General features: G+C 31.8%; 1 protein-coding gene, 1 long non-coding RNA gene and 1 other non-coding gene across 3 annotated transcripts; all 3 read right to left on the minus strand.

Annotated features, from left to right (window-relative positions):
- Window positions 1–5,078: 5,078 nt before the first annotated feature.
- TRNAS-AGA (transfer RNA serine (anticodon AGA)) lies at window positions 5,079–5,160 on the minus strand. Its single transcript has one exon. It is a non-coding gene; the product is annotated as a tRNA-Ser (tRNA).
- Window positions 5,161–5,397: 237 nt separating this feature from the next.
- On the minus strand, window positions 5,398–19,294 carry LOC102595832 (uncharacterized). The gene is made up of 17 exons (XM_015306891.1): window positions 19,104–19,294; window positions 18,866–18,982; window positions 17,807–18,388; window positions 16,360–17,718; window positions 15,949–16,273; window positions 15,593–15,854; window positions 15,280–15,496; window positions 14,839–15,188; window positions 14,568–14,714; window positions 14,359–14,464; window positions 9,911–10,024; window positions 8,971–9,513; window positions 7,409–8,806; window positions 7,000–7,324; window positions 6,442–6,920; window positions 5,943–6,304; window positions 5,398–5,764 (listed from the first exon to the last, which is right to left on the minus strand). Exons 2-17 carry the CDS (start codon window positions 18,974–18,976, stop codon window positions 5,617–5,619), a joined length of 6,828 nt encoding a protein of 2,275 aa, XP_015162377.1. The 5' UTR covers window positions 18,977–18,982; window positions 19,104–19,294; the 3' UTR covers window positions 5,398–5,616.
- LOC102596172 (uncharacterized) lies at window positions 10,191–10,654 on the minus strand. Its single transcript, XR_366975.2, has 3 exons — window positions 10,570–10,654; window positions 10,343–10,429; window positions 10,191–10,232 (listed from the first exon to the last, which is right to left on the minus strand). It is a non-coding gene; the product is annotated as an uncharacterized lncRNA (long non-coding RNA).
- Window positions 19,295–20,029: the final 735 nt, after the last annotated feature.

The raw sequence follows: 20,029 nt of genomic DNA on the forward strand, positions 1-20,029 counted from the left end.
CGGAGGAGAGAGAGGGCAGAGAGTGAGAGAGAGGTGAATTGTATATGTATATCGATTAGATATTTGTATATTATACATATGTATTTGTATATTCTGGCGAATTATACATATACAAATGTGGTCAGCCCATGTAATTAATGTATAATGTTAGTCGCGAGTGGTAATTACAGCAAACTATAGCTATGATGAGTAATTAAGTAGTATAACTTTGCTTAACCGCGTAATTTTCCCTTTCTATTTCAACCCATGAATTAATTTACTTTGGAAATTTACTTAGCTAGTAGTCATATACTACTCTTTAACTCCTCAATCCAACACAAAGAGAAAAAAACTCATAATCCCAGAAGAAGAAAAAGGTAATTAATTATTTACAGTAATTTTTCCCTTCTATTTGTTCTTGCATGTTTAAAAAAATAATGTTTTGTTTTGATGACTACTAGAAGATGTATAATCCAGTATAATCTGTGTATGATAGTGTATAATCTATGTATATCGACTAGAAAAAAAGTAGATAGTAAATCAGTCCGGCTATTTGTGCGAAGATTCCTAAGAAAAAATTGTTCTTTTGTTTGTTTTGATGACTATTAGGGAAAATGATCATACTTGTATAATCCAGTATAATATGTGTATGATAGTGTATAATTTATGTATATCGACTATAAAAAAATTAGACATCAAATCAGTCCGACTATTTGTGTGAAGATTTCTAAGAAAATTGATCATTTGTTAGTTTTGATGGCTACTAGGGAAAATGGTCATACTTGTATAATCTAGTATAATATGTGTATAATAGTGTATAATTTATGTATATCAACTAGAAAAAAAGTAGACACTAAATCAGTCCGACTATTTGTGTGAAGATTCCTAAGAAAATTGATCTTTTGTTTGTTTTGATGACTTCTAGGGAAAATGGTCATACATGTATAATTCATGTATAATATGTGTATGTAAACAGTAAATCTATCTGGCTATTTGTGTGAAGATCCATAAGAAAATTGTTCTTTTGTTTGTTTTAATGACTACAAGGGAAGATGTATAATATATGTGTAGTTCATTTATTACCTTTATAGTATGTGTATGACAGTGTATAGTCTATGTATACCAGATAGAAAAAGTAAATAGTAAATCTGTCCGACTATTTGTGTGAAGATCCTAAAAAAAATTGATGTTTTGTTTGTTTTGATGACTACTAGGAAAATGGCATTGACAACTACTACAAGAAAGAAAACAGAGAAAAAAAGCCCCCCAGGGTTGATAGATTTTGTGTTTTCTTGGTCTTTAGGGGATGTGTTGAACAAAGATCTTTACAAAGACAAGGTTTGAATATTTCTTCTTCTTGGAAGTATTTATGAATAGTGTTTTAAGTTATGTTTAATGATTGTTGAAAAATATTTATACAATCAGATCACTTATATAACTACACTGACTAAGAGCCAAGTATGCATAAAGTTTTGTACAATGGAAGGCATCAAGTCTTGTTCTATCTTTCTCTATTCTCATTTAACATATATTGATTTGAAACAAATATTCATTTTGAAACATTCGTCTTCTCTAGTTCGTTTGTGATTTGTCATCTTTTGTTCCCAAAATGTGTAAGGTTATGGAGATTCCTGAGACGTTCTTATCGATTGATCATTACATGAAGTCATTCATCACTCCACTTATTGAAGAAACACATGCTGATTTGCTCTCAAACATCACCACAGTTTCACGAGCCCCTGCACTCGAGGTTCTTGATGTCAGAGAATCAAAATATTTTAAACCTCCAAAAAGTTTATATTATGATATTTTGGTAAATAGAGCTATGGAGGGGAAGAAATTTGAACGAAAGTATAAACCAATGAACGGAGATTTGATTGCACTATCAGATGTGTTACCAAGAAGAATTGATGATTTGAACAGACCAAAGATATCTTATCTGATTGGTTAAAAAGTTTATTTCATTTTATTTTATGTTATTTGTTAAAAAGTTTGGTTCATGTGCATGATTCATTTAATTTGTCACCTTATTTCTAAATGATTTCAATAACTGATAACAATCTATAGCTTAATAATTCTATAACGGTTTAGCATGTTTACAAATCGATAACCAATAAGCTAAATCGATAAACTTCAAAACCGAACTGATATGAATCGGTGCAAATTAAAGTTTTTTTTTTTTTTAGAGATTTTCTACATAGTTAAAATGTTGTCCTTCAATACTTGTGATATTTCAAGACGGCTAGTTTGTCCTTCACTTTTAATTGAGATGTGAATTATGTGGTAATATCAAAATTCTAGTAGTTTTAGCTTTGACATCAAATACAATTATATTAAAACATAATAGTAACTCAATTTATTTAGTAACTCATCTATAGAAAACTTGACATTCAAGAGATCACTATATAAGGATACAATGATAAATTTATTTAATTTTTTAAGACATGTGAAATTTAAAATGATGACACATAAATAAAAATGGAGGGATTAATAATTTATTATTAACAAATACAGATCTAAATTAAGTTGTTCAATGTGTACATGATAAATTTTTGTTCTCTTGTCATCTCTTTTATTATTTTAATTAGTTGAAGATGAACTTGTGCAAACTATGATTTGTCAAAGTTTTGTTCACTTTTTGTGTATTAAATATTAATCTAATGGCTTGAGTAAAAATTTACGTAAAAGTAAGGTATCATTCCAAAAATTCAAACACGTATGTATGGGATAAACATAAGCCTTTTTGTTAAATAAAAGTACATTCAAACTTTTTTTATGATGATCATTCTCTCTAATTTTGTTCGTGAATTTGGACATAAAAATTTGAAGTTACTTTTTAAAAAATAAAAAAGTACTATAAATTACATAGTTAACAAGTTAAAATATCTAAAAGACATAAAGAAAAAAAATTGATCAAAGAAAAACTTGATTTATTCTTGAAATTTCAATTATAACATATAAATTGAGACAAAGTAACATTTTACTCTAACAATTAAGTTTTCTTTATAATCGATTTTTCATAGTTACCGAGAGATTGATTGTATACCAAAAATTCAAACAGTCAGGTCGTGCAATCCAATGTGAAGGCTGCATTGAGTTAGCTTTGATTAATTCACAATTGGTCCACTTTGACAACTGTGTAAGTTAATCCAAATTTGGTGTATTTATTAATTCCTAGTTGTATTTTAGTAACTTTATTTTGCTCTATAAATAGCATATATTAAGAGAGGATAATATCCTCAAATTAAGCAGCAAATTCAAAAAAAAAAAAAACATACAATGGCCTTTTACAAAGTTGGTATCCTTTCTCTCCTTCTATTGTCTGGTAAGGCTTCTTTAATACTCTCTCCATTCCATATTAATTTAATTTTTGAGGTGTTTTACACCCTTTAAAAAAAGTAGATTAAGACATAAATTGAACCTAGTTTTTCATTTTTACCTTTATTAATTATTGTCAAATTTATGATTAAAATAACTAACTATTAATTAATCAGTAATTCCAATACTAACTAATGAAGGGTAAAATTGGAGAACACTCTAAAAGTAGTCTTGAAAACTGAATAATTAAGTTAATTTAAAAAATGGAAAATGCCTCAAAAATTAAATTAATATGGAATGGAGGAAGTATATATTTTGCTTCATAACCAGCTTTAAGCCAAAGATGTAATATTATATATCTAGGTATCAAATGGTCAGGTTAAATTGAATTTGAAGAGTTATAAAAGGGGAACGAGTTAATAAGTGGACGGGTAATGACCGAGTAAAAAGTTACGTAAGCTCATATGGGTTAAATAACGGGTCAATGACCAATCCAAACTTTGATCAAGTTTCAATTTCTATTTATATATTTTAATAATTTATTTAGCACCTAATAGTTTTTTATTATTAATATGGTGGTTTATAACACATCAATTTTTTATTTTAAATTTTTTTAAAGAATATTTTGATGAAATTTTTCATAGTATAATTTGAGTTACGTTTGGTCAAATCAGCAAAACTTTTTTATGAACAAATTTGTTGGATCAAAATGAGTTGAGTTAATAAATGAGCAGATCAATATATAGGTTGTGTTGACCTTTGAAAAGTCAAATGGGCTGAGTTATTAAATAGATCCTTACTTGAGCTAAGATAGACTAAATCATAATGAGCTAAACAAATGGATAATTTTTAATCCGTCCAACTAGTAAACAAGTTTTTTAAAGATACTTTAATAGAATTTCTCACAAATCAATTTAATCTACATGTTTAGTCAAAATGGGATAAGCTAGCAGATCACGCCAGTCATATATATTTTCATGAGCTAATCTTAACGTCCCTAATTTTGATTTGTTGCACATATCAAGCTTTCAAACTAAATATGTATCTTATATCTTTTTTTATAGGTATATTTTTGTTGGGAATTCAAGTGGAATATACAAATGCCAAGTCATGTCTCCAATATTGTGATGATGAAGTGGCCTACATGACTTGTCCCTCTTCTGGAGATGAACAAATTAGTCAAGTTTGTGTCAATTGTTGCACAGCAGATGAAGGTTGTAAATTGTTTAAAACTGATGGATCATTAATTTGTACTGGAACTAAGGATTAATATAATTAAGCCATCCTTAATTATCAAAATGTATTATGATAAAAAAATAATATCTTTAAGTATTTGTATAATTGTACACGTGTGTAATAAGGCTTGAGTTATTTATTCTGGCAATGAATAATATGTAATTCTACTATTTTTCGTTTTAACAATTTAACTTCAGACTTCTCATTTAATATTTAATGTGATGATTTATAAATACATAAATATATAAGGCTTAAATGGAGATTGTAAAATAGACACTTCACTTCAACGTATTTGACTAAGATAGTCAGGTAACTTTATATATATATATGATTGAAGTTGAGATATTATGTAAAAAGTTTAGAGTTAAACTTTAGATACATATAACTGATGTTAGGATACTATAAGGATTTTTAAAACATAAGGGTGTCAAATGAATCGATTAGGCTGAATATAAACAAGTTTAAATGAGCTGAGTTAGTAAATGGATGAGTTAAATCGTCTAAAATCGAATCATTTGTTCGGAAAAAGGGAATAAAAACAAAAGCGTGGACGGCAGGATTCGAACCTGCGCGGGCAGAGCCCACATGATTTCTAGTCATGCCCGATAACCACTCCGGCACGTCCACTTTGATGTCAACAAAATTCATACTTTTATCTACAACTATTTCACGGTGGAGCTAGGATTTTGAGTCTATGGTTCAGGATTTTATAAAAACACACCTTATTTGGTTTTTGATAAATTATTTATACATATTACATGAATTTTTAGATGCAAATAGAGAATTTGAGCAAATAGATGAGGTTAAGTTATATACACAATAGTATAAAAGTATTAACACAATAAAAAATTACTCAAAAGGTAATTGCAAATAACTTTATGTAATGTTAACCTATAACAAATTGTAACAAATCTGCTATTATAACATGGTGAAGACACAAAATATAACGTTAAGAAATGTCGTATCTAGTCATGATGAAGACACATAATATAACGTTAAGAAATGTCGTATCTAGTCAAACTAAGACAGTCAAATTGAAACGTTAGGAAGTAATAGATATGACATTATATTTAGTGTCACTGTTTACTGTCTTGAAGATCCTGGTTTATCCCTCAAATTCATTGCTTCCAATTGACATGCCAAGTTGTCGTCTTGGTCTCTATTAGCTGAGCTTCTTCTTGTTGAGATAACATTTCCATCAATTAGCCAAGTCATTGGAAATACAATGTTTCTGCAGAAAATGAACATTGGTGAAGTTAGTCGTAAAGACAACAACTTGGCACGTTGAGACGACTAGACATGTTCATGGAGTATATATATACTAACACATTTATTAGGTAACCGGAATTCTTTTACTCTGTCAGTGTATAAAAGCTAAATCGAGGGGAAAAAGGAGAGACATTATGTACCGTTCCACACGTTTGTATTTGCAACGATTCATCATATCAACTGTATATTGACCAAAATGGATGTCAAGATCCTTTGCCAACTTTGGTATATAATATCCTGGTATAATGTCCCATATCTTTAGCACTTGAAGATATCTCGAGTTCTGTTTCTGAATATCGATTGTCCAGATCAACTTTAGGTGCTTTACATTGTAGACCTCCAACAGTACAGAAGAATTCCCGCTCTTGTTGTTGAACATGTTGTTCTTTTCTGAGTTACGCCAACCACTCGAAAGCTTCTCCAATAGAGTCATCACTTCTTTACTTATCTCAGCATCCTTGATTCTAGCAATGGATTTAGTGAAATCCTCACTAAATGTAACCTGTTGAGTTAAAACAACAAAGAACATGTTATTTCTCCGTTATGTAGAATGTACAAAATGTCATTTAATGTTCTGTTTTGATCTTAAACATGCCACGTGGAAGACTAAAAGAGAAGTTAAATATTCATCATATATACCTTCCACTTGGCTGTTTGGAATAATGGGGAATCTGTTGTGAGTAACGTTTCTATATGCTGAAGTTCAATAGTCGCGTTCAAACTTCCTTGATTCAATCGTTTATCATCAGTAACATCAAAGTAACAACCACGAGCCTTGGCGTCAATGACCAAATTCTTCCATATGGAACCACTATTAACCAAAGTTGTTCCATTTCCCAATATCCAAAGGCAGTACCTTGCTCGTGTCAATGCTACGTTTGCTCTCTGAAGATTGGAAAGGAAACCAACCGATCCATTGCCATTACAACGAACAGTAGAGATAATTATAACATCCTCTTCACCGCCTTGAAAACCATCAACAGAACGTACATTCACAGAGAAGTCACTCTTAACATCTGTACTATATTTCTTTCCAAGAATTTGTTGAATAGCAAAAACTTGAGCCTTGTAAGGAGATATACAACCAACACGAACTTTTTGTTTCGATGAGATGGATTCTGTAGGTAAGATGATTATCTAGAAAGAACAAAAAACATATAAATTTAATCCTCGAAAGATAACTCATGTGTTACGTACCTTTATGAAGGTTGGCAACTATCTCAGCTACAACGAAAGCTTCTGCCTTATTTCTCGTGCTGTGTCTTTCATCTTGTTCTTCATTTCCACTACTTACGTTAATAAATGAATACGAGCCAAAAATATCTCCTGTAAGAAATCTCTTCTCATATTTTTCAGCTTTCACATTAGGACCATCCATAATTTTCTTCTGATAGAACTCGTTGTTTGGGAACAGACTTATTTTTGGATGCATCCTGTATTGAACATTAAGAAGGTGCTTCTTGTGTCCTAATACTACCAGCCTCTCGAATAAGCTCCTCCCGAATTCAGCCTTCTCGCAAATCTGTCAACAACAGACACTAATTGTAAATTATGAAAGAGCAGATATGTAATTTATGAACATTCAATACTAAGACTATTTGAAAACCTTGCTCTGAACCATAGCAGGCAATTGTTTTTCATCTCCGATGAGTATAGCATGACGAAGACCAGGGAGTTGTAATGGAATAGTGGATTCACATTCTTTCAGTTGAGCAGCTTCATCAATTACCACCATCTCCAGTGGTAGCATTCCTTGCATGTTCAGTTTTGATGAGCTAGACGCCGTGCAGAAAATCAAGCATGCACCCTTCAGACAAAAACTCTGAATAGGGGGCTTGAAATACTTACTGAAAGTGGGGAGAGAGAGATGCTCGTTAAGGAATTTCAACATTTCAAGGCATTCTGTTTTACTTTCATGCAAGTTAGCAAAACGCCTCGCCTTATTTGTTGTATCAATACCAAGTAGCACTTCCTTAAATCTTTCAAATGTTTCTGTAGTAGCAAACAATGTTTCAAGAGTTTGAAGATTCTTAAGAAGTCTGAACATTACGTTAGCCGTTTCTAGTGGCATGAAAGATGTAGGTACATGTGTATACAAACTTGGCAGACAAAATAATAAATGGTTAATGAACCATTTGAATTCTTTGATAACAAACTTCTCAAATGTCAAAACATTGGCTTCTTTGTTACTTGAATCCCCTTCTGCTCTCGAGTTGTTCCTCCGTTGAGAACTTTTTTTATCTTTCGAACCCTTCTTCTTGTTCTCTTTTAAGGGTTCAAGAACATATCTCTTCCACAACTTATTCTTCCTATGCTTATCTACTAGTCCTTGAGCATTGATCTTCCCATCTTTGTTGCTCAAGCTAGATTCATCATTGCTAACGCTACCTTTTACTTCCTCTTCGTTGTCATCATCATCATTTGTATCCTTATTACCATTTGTGTCATGTTCCTTACTTTCATCTTTTTCTAAGTACTTACGATATTTCTCTTCAGGATCCTCGAGCAAGCATATCATGGATTGTACACTACTTTTCCACCCATCTTTTGCTGACAGGCAGCTAGCAAGAACATCAACACGGTTCTCAAGAAATACATCAAACAGATCTTCATGATCACCGATCTTCATTCTTTCCCCGTTTCCAAATACAACAATGTCTCCTAAACCATACGTGTCATATTCAAGACCGTCTTGTACATGCTGCATTAACCTCTTTGCAACTCCCAAAACAGCAATGTTTGTTGGAGCACATGTCAAAGTTCTGCATTTCATCTTTAGCAGCACATAAAGTAAAGAGGCAACTGTTTTAGTCTTCCCGGTTCCTGGAGGACCCCAAATTAGCTTAACCATATTCCGATGATCACATTCCCTTGTTGCGATACAACTTAGAATAGCCTCTTGTTGAGCATCATCTAGACCAAATGACTGAATGATGCCACTTGAATTTGATATAACATCAGTTTTAGTTTCTTTACCGGAGCAACGTGTGCAGTCTACTTCACCCTGCAATTGATCAAAATTTAGTAGAGCTCAACATGAATGCTAGATTAACAAGATTAAGAAGGAAAAAACTGTGATGAGTGTGTTTAGTACGACAAAAGTCATTTTTCATGGAAAATATTTCCCCGGAAATGACTTGTGACATAAACACATAGCCGATAACTTACATTAGTTACATCATTTTGCAACACAGTCTTAATGATCTTCCGATTTGCATTATCAGGATCTGAATGCAAAGCATTCCATATTCGAATATTTGTTATCAAATTAGAAAGATAGACCACAAAAAGCTTGTCCCCTTGTTGCTGAAACGGAATAAGATTTGAAGACAGTATAGGTATCCACTCTTCATCGTCTTCATCGTTCATGTTTTGAACAATGGCAATGAGATAAGATCTCTGAGGTCTGTTCAGATCATCGATTCTTCGTGGTCTCACATCTGATAATGCAATCAAATCTCCATTCTCTGGTTTATATTGTGTTTCAATCTTCTCTCCCTCTGTAGCACTCTTAATTAAAATTTGGTAATATAAATGTTTGGGAGCCTCAAAGTTTACTGATTTTACAACATCAAGAACCTCAACGAAAGGGGCTCGCGACACTGTGGAGATACATGAGAGCAAATCAGCATGTGTTTCTTCAACTAGTGGAGTAATGTATGACTTCAAGTAATGATCAATCGATATGAATGTCTCTGGTATTTCTTTCACCTGTAACACACATAGTATTAATTAATAACTTGACAAATCACATACAAAGGAATAAGGGAGAGCCACGATTTGAAGTTTATGGATTCGAGATTATTAAATACAAGATTTGGACCAAAACTACTGGATTTGATCTGGTAACCACTAAAAGTCACAACAAAAAGTTAACTTCTCTTGATGACCATGGGAGGAGCCTCGCATGTGCAAGGGGTTCATCTGAATTTCCTTCGACAGAAAATTACACTATATATATTATGCTAAATTACTTTATATATAGTAGATGTTATAATCCCTCGACATTTTCTTGTGTTTACTTCTTCATATTTTGAACTCCTTAGATGAGCACGCGCATTTTGTAAACAATAATTGCTTGGCTTACTAGAAAAGTAAAAATTCAAACCTTGTCTCTGTAAAGATTTTTGTTGAGTGCATCCTTTAAAGACCAAGAAAACACCAAATCCACTAAGCCATGAATTGGTTTCTTCTTTGTTGTTGTTGTTGACATGATCTTCACCTAATTGTCATTAAAACAAATAAATTAATTAAACATCTTAATCTTACACATGAAAGAACAAAATTAAAGAAGGGACTTTAATTACCTTTTACTTCTTCTTATGTCTTTTGTAAAAATCTTTGTTCAACACATCCTTTAAAGACCAAGAAAACACCAAATCCACTAAGCCAGGAATTGTTTTCTTCTTTGTAGTAGTTGTCATTTTCCCCTAATATTAATCAAAAATATTTTAAAAAATAAAAAATAAATAAAAATTAACATGTACATCATCAACATGCAAGAACAAATATAAGGAAAATAAATAAATTAAAACTTTACCTTTGTATTTCTTCTTCTTCTAGGATTATGATCTTTTAGTTACTAATAACTTTATATTATATTGAAGCAACAAAATATTCTCTACTGCTGCATTCAACAAAAATGATGAAAGTTTTGTAAAAATATATGTGGAAAATGACAAGTAACTTTAATGTAAAAAAATAATTTATTTCGTACAATCATATGATAAAAAAGGATAAAAAGTGTGGAATAAAGATTATAAAGACCTTCAACAAGGTGGACTAATAGTCAACAACTAAAATAGATGAAAAAAAACAGAGAAGTTACAAGGAAAACTTATAATATATAGTTTTTTTTTTTCATTTTTTTGTTTGCCAAAACTTAGAGGAAATTAAAGTTGTATATTTATATTAATAATATTACATGTTGGTGTCAATATCAGTGGTTATATACTGTACCAAAAGTGACAAATATTCCAAAGTAAGAAAGAGGAAGATGATGAGAAGTTATAAGGAAGACTTAGAATTGAAGTCTTAAACTATATATAAAAGGGAAACATCCTCCGCTCATTTTTATTTGTCCAGTATTAATTTATCACATCTTTTAAAGAGAAATGAATATAATCAGTAGTGAAGTCAGAAATTTCATTAAGGATATTCAAGATTTAATATATACACATAAAGAAAATAAAAGATGACATATATAGATCCTATAATTTTCGATATGCATACTTTTACAACGAATGGTGTTCAACTAGTCACCATTTTGAATATAATAAATACAATGTTTTAATTTGAAAATTCTATTGAGGAATGATTATAGTTACTAATAAGAATAAATTAGATATTAAGTGATAAATAATGATAGATATTTATTTTTAATATATTGAACAAATAAAAGTGATACAAATTAAATACTTAACATGTTACAACAAATTAACTAATTTGGCGAAAGGTATGTCACCACTCTCTCAAGCTAATTTTACAAATGATTTGTTAATTTCGAAAGAAAAACAACAAGGGGAGATGAGTACTCCTAGGTGGGCTGATTTGGTTGATGAAGAAGAGCATGTTTCACCTCCTCTTTTGAATAGAAAATTGAGTCCACAAGCTCTAGAATTTGTACCTAAAAGTACAATTGCAAAGAAGAATGAACAAGAGGTATTAGCATCAGGATTTAGTCCAATTAATGCTTATGCTAGTGATTTGGGCGATGATTCTTTGATGAGGATGAGGATGAGGATGAGGATATGTTGGACATATGCTTTGATAAAGTGGCTAGAGATGGGGATATCTCACCTAGGCATCAAAGAAGTGGAAGCAACAAAAACAAAAAGAAGACACATGGAAGACAACACAGTTGGGATGGTAAAGTGACAGGAGATTTTGTTCCAAGGCACCTGCAGATGCGACTGGCAAAGCAAAATCATATGACAGTGTCAATAGGTTCAACAAGCTCCAATACATTTAAAAAGCAATGATGAAGTATCAAATTTTGTTGGACATATTTGAAGAAGAAGACAAGAGGAAAATACTTCAGGTTACTTTAGATGGGCAATCTATCATTTTAAATTCACACATTTGTAAAAGTAAACTTTCTTCTTGGATTTTATATTTGTGCATTATTTAAGCATTCTCATTTGTAATATCATCATAGAGTGTATTATGAATTCTGTGATGATCATAGAATATCTAGTTCTCTCTAGCTCTTATTTTCTTCATGCTTGTTAATTAGTAGAGGTATGTTACCTCATAGGATTGATAAGGTAAGGCCTAGCTCCCCTTGCTTGTACCTATTTCTGTTGAGGATTTTTGTTTTAATAAAAAACTGCTAGACACTCTGTCTAGTGGTATAAATTTAAAAAAAAATAAAAAATTAACTAAGGTTACCGTATATTAAGACTTGTTAACTTGATAAGAATATAGTTAAAGTATGGGTAACTTTACTTGGTACTGCAGGTATAAAATAATGAGTTTAAGTTTTTATAAAGTGAGTTACGTACGTGTTATAATAAATTGTACGTATATTGATTTGATAACGTAAAAATATTATATATTAATAATATATTTTTAGTGCAACATAACAAAAAAATAAATAAAGAAATTAAATTGATGTGGAAAAAAGTGAAATCTTATTTAGGGAAATGTAGAAAATAACTACTTTTGAAAGTGATTTTTTGGGGGTCGTTTCGTTTCCTTCGTTGGGAATTAAAGAAAATTCAAATATTTCAATTAACATTTGTTTTCTCATTTGCCATAAAACTTTGTTATAATGACAAATTAAAAGCTACTATTGTACTATGTGCAACTTTGTTTTCCTGCCGACCTCTTTTTCTATGAGTAAATTGGCTGTTTGGCATGTATAAAAATAACGTTAAATAGAGTGTATTAATAATATTTATATTAACTATATATAGATTAATTCTTATTTACACTATATATATTATGTTAAATTACTATAGATGTTATAATCCCTTGAGGTTTTTTTGTGTTTACTTATTCATATTTTAAAATCCTTAGATGAGCACAGGCATTTTGTAAACAATAATTGCTTGGCTTACCAGAAAAGTAAAAATTCAAACCTTGTCTCTGTAAAGATTTTTGTTGAGTACATCCCTTAAAAGACCAAGAAAACATCAAATCCACTAAGCCAGGAATTGGTTTCTTCTTTGTTGTTGTTGTTGACATGATCTTCACCTAATTGTCATTAAAATAAATAAATTAATTAAACATCTTAATCTTACACATGAAAGAACAAAATTAAAGAAGGGAGTTTAATTACCTTTTATTTCTTCTTATGAGATTAGGAGTTTCTACTAGACAAAGCAAATTGGAAATTAAAACAGGAAAAATAACAAGTGGATTCATTAAGAGTTTTTTTTTTTTCTTTCAAAAGTCTCCTCATTTTCTTCCTTGGGAATTTATAGAGTTTACACAATTTCCATGCATGGATGGTATACCTATATTTACAACATTAATTAAAAGTTACTATTCCATATGTCTCAATTAATTATGTGGCATTTTTCGGATTTTAAGAGTCAAATCTTTTAAGTTTGACAGTAAATTCAAGCATAGAATCGTTATGTTATTTTCAAATATTCCATCCGTCCATTTTTACTTTTAATACATTTCACTATTGATCGACAACTATAGAAATATATATGGGCGTCTAAGAGAGTCAAATAGTCCTTAAAAGTTATCAAAAAAGATGGTCAATAAGTCATATTAACCTGCAACTAATAACTCAAAAAAATACATTTCCATCAACTGATATAAACTAAAACGTTTCTAGGCCTGCTATAATCTCAACAGTTTCCTAGTTAATTTTGGGAAAACAACAATTCAAGAGTTATTTGGTTCTTTTTCAAATTGTGAAATAAGAATTTGAATTAGACGACTAATCTTCCATGTCTCTATATATAATAGGTACGATATTTGGACGATTATTTACACATATCATGTGGTTGAGCAAAAACTACTAGGTTCTGCCGAAGCTGAATGGCATTAGTAACTGCTATAACATATTACATTACAATAATGGTGCAACAAAATCGTTATGTTGTCCAAGTACATAACTTCAATTCATTGATGGAATATGCGCGTTACAATTCTATGAACCATGGTATGGAATACACAATGTAGGCACAATCAAATACAAAGACCTTCAAGTTGTATTATATATAACGTCTTTGCTACATTTTAAAGAGCAGGGTGTCCATTTTACAAGCCATTTCACTTCAACAATATCATAACTATTAATTACAGTACTCTTGGACACCATCTCAGCAAACGCGCAGATTCAAAAACTAGAGGATCATCACCAGATCAGTTGCAGTATTAACATGATGAAGGCAGTGAATAGCACCAAAAAACCAAGCTTTTCAAGCAACAAACTGCCAAGAAAAAACAGAGAATTTAATGTTAAGAAAGTTCGTAGATAGTCAAACTAAGAAACTTACATTGAAATGTAGTAAGTAGTAGATATGGCAATATATTTAGTGTCACTCTTTTCTGTTTCATGTTTTACCTGTATTACGCGATGTTTAGACTTTTCTATTTGGACTTGTTGCGCGTATATTTTTCCATGAAATCTTCAGCAAGTTGGTTCTGTTTTGATTCGCGGAACACTTCTCCTTTCTTCTTCTTGGACTTTTGAAAATTACTGGTATAACAATTGAGTAAAGTTAGTAACAAGACTAATCTAACACAAAAAAAAAACATATATCAGAGTTCTGTTTTCACTTTTTTCGTGTAGTACTACTCACTTGGAACTTCTCGACGATCCTGGTTTATCCCTCAAATTCATAGCTGCCAATTGGCGTGCCAAGTTGTCGTCTCTGTCACTATGAGCTGAGGTTGTTGTTGAGACAACATTTCCATCAATTACCCAAGTCATTGGAAATACAAAGTTTCTGCAGAAAAATGAAAACTTGTGACTAAGACATGTACGTGGAGTACTAATTCGATTATCCTAAAATGTACTTGTAAGAATCAGCAGAAATGTAGACCAGAGAAACAATATAAGACAGTTTGTACCGTTCCACACGTTTGTATTTGCATCGATTCATCATATCAACGGTATATTGACCAAAATGTATGTCGAGATTCTTTGCAAATTTTGGTATATGATTTCCTGGTAAAATGTCCCATATCTTTAGTACTTGAAGGTATGTAGAGTTCTGCTGCTGAATATCTATGGTCCAAATCAATTTTAGGTGCTTGACAACATACTCCTCCAACAGTACAGAAGAATTTCCGCCTTTGTGGTTCTTTTCTGACTTACGCCAACCACTCGAAAGCTTCACCAAAAGGGAAATCACTTCTTTACTTATCTCAACATCCTTAATTCTGGCAATGGATTTTGAGAAATCCTTACTAAATATAACCTGTTAAGTTAAAACAGCAATGAACTCGTTGTTTCTCCATTTGCAAACAGAACTCAAATATTCATATTATAGGCCAAATGAAGCAACATACCTTCCATTTGGCTGATTGAAATATAGGAGAATCTGTTTTGAGTAATGTTTCTAGCTTGCCAAGTTCAATGGCCGCGTTCAAAATTGCTTGATTCAATCGCTTGTCTTCAGTAACATCAAAGTAACAACCGCGAACCTTGGCATCAATGACCAACTTCCTCCATATGGAACCACTGTTAACCAAAGTTGTGCCATTTCCCAATATCCAAAGGCAATACCTGCATAAGTATCAAAGTGAACAATTAAGAAGTCCGAAAATCATCCTTTATGTTCAAACATTTTGAAATGTAAAATGCTGTTCACCAAATTAGTACCTTGCTCGAGTCAATGCTACATTTGCCCTTTGAAGATTCGAGAGGAAACCAACCGATCCATTGCCATTACAACGAACAGTGGATATAATTATCACATCCTCTTCACCACCTTGAAAACCATCAACGGAGCGTACATTCACAGAGAAGTCACTCTTAACATCTGTGCTATATTTGTTGCCAAGAATTTGTTGAATAGCAAAAACTTGAGCCTTGTAAGGAGATATACAACCAACACGAACTTTTTGTTTCGAAGAGATAGATTCTGTAGGTAAGATAATATCTATCAAGTATGCCAACTAGAAAGAATAAAAAACATATAAATTAAATCCTTGACAGATAAGTCATGTGTTACATACCTTTATGAAGGTTGGCAATAATCTCAGCTACAACGAAAGCTTCTGCCTTATTTTTCGTGCTGTGTCTTTCATCTTGCTCTTCATTTCCACTACTTACGTTAATAAATGAATACGAGCCAAAAATATCTCCAGTAAGAAATCTCTTCTCATATGCAGCTGATTTCACATTAGGACCATCCATAATTTTCTTCTGATAGAACTCGTTGTTTGGGAACAAACTTATTTTTGGATGCATCCTATATTGAACATTAAGAAGGTGCTTCTTGTGTCCTAAAATTACCAGCCTCTTAAATAAGCTCCTCCCGAACTCAGCCTTCTCGCAAATCTGTATATAACGGATACTAGCTGTCAATGACAAAAGAGCAGCACAGTAAATTAAAAAAACAAGTTATAAAGAGATTAACTTATAACCTTGCTCTGAACCATAGCAGGCAGTTGTTTTTCATCACCGATGAGTATAGCATGGCGGAGACCAGGGAGTTGTAACGGAATAGTGGATTCACATTCTTTCAGCTGAGCAGCTTCATCAATAACCACCATCTCCAGTGGTGTCATTCCTTCCGTGTTCAACTTTATCGAGCTAGAAGCCGTGCAGAAAATCAAACATGCACCTTTCAGACAAAAACTTCTAATTTGGTAGTCCTCAATGAAATTGGGTAGAGAGATGCTTTCATTAAGAAATTTCAACACTTTTAGGCATTCTGTTTTAGTTGTACGAATATTTAAACGTCTTGTCTTATTCTTTGTAGCAAATCCTTCAGATTGTTCCACAGTAGCAAACAATTTTCCAAGAGTTTGAAACATCTCAAGTAGTCTGATCATCTCCTTAGCTACTTCTAGTGAAATGATAGTAGTAGGTAGATGCGTATACAAGCTCGTTATGCAAAATGTTAACTGATTCTGGATACATTTGAATCTTTTGTTGACAAACTCATCAAGTGTCAACACAATGACTTCTTTGCTGCTCACCTCCCCTTTGTTCTTAACCTTGTTTGCTTTTTCACCACCTTTCGAGTTGTTATCCCTTTGAGAATTTTGTTTATCTTTCTTCTTGTTCTCTTTTAAGGGATCAACAACAAATTTCTTCCATAACTTACTCTTTTTATTTTTGTCGAGTCCTTGATCATTGCTCAAACTAGATTCTTGACTAGTAACACTTCCTTTTTCTTCCCCTACCTCATCATCTATCTCCGCATTATCATCACTGTCACGGTCCTTGTCCTTTAGTTTTTCCAAGTACTTACGATATTCTTCTTCAGGATTCTCGAGCAAACATGTCATGGACTGTATACCAATTCTCCACCCACTAATCGGAGACGAGCAGCTAGCAAGAGCAGCAACACGGTTACTAAGAAAGACATCAAACAGATCTTCATGATCATCGATCTTCATTCGTTCCCCATTACCAAATAAGACAATATCTCCTAAACCATACGTGTCATAATGCAAACAACTCTGTACATTCTGCATCAGCCTCTTAGTCACTCCCAACACAGCAACATTCGTTGGCGCACAAGTCAAAGTTCTGCATCTCATCTTTAACAGGACATAAAGTAAAGAAGCAACTGTTTTTGTCTTTCCAGTTCCTGGAGGACCCCAAATTAGCTTAACCTTGTTCCGATGAGCACATTCTCTTGTAGCAACACAACTTACAACAGCTTCTTGTTGAGCACTATCTAGCTCGAAATACTGAGCAATGGCTCTTGAACTTGATATAGCAATATTAGTTTCTGTTTCTCTAACGGAACAAAGGGAGCAGTCTACTTCACCCTACAAACGAAATGTACATTAGATGTTAGACTAATGATTTAATTTCACGTATGATCACTATAACAGTAAAGTTGAAAAAAGTACTTACAACATTCGAATCATCACTTCTCATCACGGTCTTAATGATATTAAAGTTTGAATTTTCCCGGTCTGGATTCAATGCATTCCATATTCGAATGTTTGTTGTCAAATTAGAAAGATAGACAATAAAAAGCTTGTCCCCTTGTTCACCTGTTGCCCTATCCGGTTTCTTAAACGGAATAAGCTGTGAAGACAAGATAGGTATTCTATAGCCATCATCATTCATACCTTGAACTATAGCAATTAGGAACGATCTCTTAGGCCTATTTAAATCCTCGATTCTTCGTGGTCTCACATCTGTTAGAGCAATCAGATCACCAACTTCTGGTTCATAGTTTGATTCATGCTTCGATTCACTATTCTCTCCCACCTCTATTTTTTGATTTCTTTTCAACAAAATATTGTAATATAAACCTTTCGGAGGCTTAAAATCTTTTGATACTTTAACATCAACAACCTCGAGAGCAGGTGCCCGCGAAACTGTGGACACATTTGATAGCAAATCAGCATGTGTTTCTTCAACTAGTGGAGTAATGTATGACTTCAAATAAAGATCAATTGACACAAATGTCTCTGGAATTTCTTTCACCTAACATATCAAAACAGAACCAATTACAATAAATTTGACACAAAAGTTCCAAACTACAATTATAGTACAAATTCATGAAACTACATGAGACATGAAATGTTAACAACTTATATTGTTGCTCGGACTCTCCAAAAATGTTGTTGTACCCATGTCAGATCATCCAAAAATGCACTATTTTAAGAGGATCCAATATGCACCTAATAACATTTTTAAATAGTCGGAGCAACATAGCTTTCAAGTTTCAACCAACTAAACACATTGATTTTGACTCAAAGTATGTAAAAACAAAAGAAGATGTGTTCATATATAAGTTAACACATAGCTTGCTATCATATATTGCTCAGATTCTCCAAAAATGTTATCGTACATGTGTCTGATCCTCTAAAATACATTATACTTTTTAAAGATCCAACAAACACTCATCAACATTTTCAAAGAGTCTGAGCAACATGAACAAAAAGAAAGATGAATTCAAACCTTGTCTTTGTAAAGATCTTTGTTCAACACATCCTTTAAAGACCAAGAAAACACCAAATCCACTAAGCCAGGAATTGTTTTCTCTGGTTTCTTCTTTGTAGTAGTTGCCATTTTCCCCTAGTATTAATCAAATTTATACAAAAAAAAAATTTAAAAAAACAACAACATGTACATCATCATCATGATCATCAACATGCAAGAACAAATAGATAAAAAATAAAAAAAATAAAAACTTTACCTTTGTATTTCTTCTTCTTCTAGGATTATGATCTTTTAGTTACTTATAACTTTATATTATATTGAAGCAACAAAATATTCTCTGCTGCTGCATTCAACAAAAATGATGAAAGTTTAGTAAAAATATATGTGAAAAATGATAAGTAACTTTAATGTAGGAGAATAATTTATTTCGTACAATCATAAGATAAAAAGGAGAAAGAAGTGTGGAATAAAGATTATAAAGACCTTCAACAAGGTGGACTAATAGTCAACAACTAAAATAGATGGAAAAAAACAGAGAAGTTACAAGGAAAACTTATAATATATAGTTTTTTTCATTTTTTTGTTTGCCAAAACTTAAAGGAAAGTTGTATATTTATATTAATAATATTACATGTTGATGTCCATATCAGTGTTTATATACTGTACCAAAAGTGACAAAGATTCCAAAGGCTAAAAGGAAGAAAGAGGAAGATGATGAGAAGTTATAAGGAAGACTTAGAATCGAAGTCTTAAACTATATATAAAAGGGCAAATAGTAAGTCATCCTCCGTTCATTTTTATTCGTTCAATATTAACTTATCATACCCTTTAAAGAGTAATGAATATAATCAATAGCAAAGTCAGAAAATTCGTTAAGAATATTCAAGTTTTAATATATACACATGAAAAAAAAAAAGACGACCTATATATATACATCTTATAATTTTTAATATATTAGACAAATAAAAGTGATCAAGATGAAATACTTAGCATGCTACAACAAATTAACTAAGGTTACCGTATATTAAGACTTGTTAACTTGGTAAGAATATAGTTAAAAGAATAAGTAACTTTACTTGGTAGTACTAGTATAAAATAAAATAATGAGTTTAAATTTATATAATGTAAGTAACCTGCTATGGTGTATTGATCTAAAAATTATTTATATTAAGACTAATATAC

Source organism: Solanum tuberosum, unplaced genomic scaffold (assembly GCF_000226075.1).
Source record: "Solanum tuberosum cultivar DM 1-3 516 R44 unplaced genomic scaffold, SolTub_3.0 scf00039, whole genome shotgun sequence".
Lineage (NCBI taxonomy): Eukaryota > Viridiplantae > Streptophyta > Magnoliopsida > Solanales > Solanaceae > Solanum > Solanum tuberosum.

Excerpts from the sequence above, each read along its gene's own strand:
- LOC102595832 (XM_015306891.1), bottom strand. The coding sequence starts at position 18,976 with ATGGCAACTACTACAAAGAAGAAACCAGAGAAAACAATTCCTGGCTTA. Across the intron at positions 6,921-6,999 it reads AGTTGCCAACCTTCATAAAG|AATCCATCTCATCGAAACAA; the intron begins GTACGTAACACA and ends TCTTACCTACAG. Across the intron at positions 5,765-5,942 it reads AAATACAAACGTGTGGAACG|AAACATTGTATTTCCAATGA; the intron begins GTACATAATGTC and ends CATTTTCTGCAG.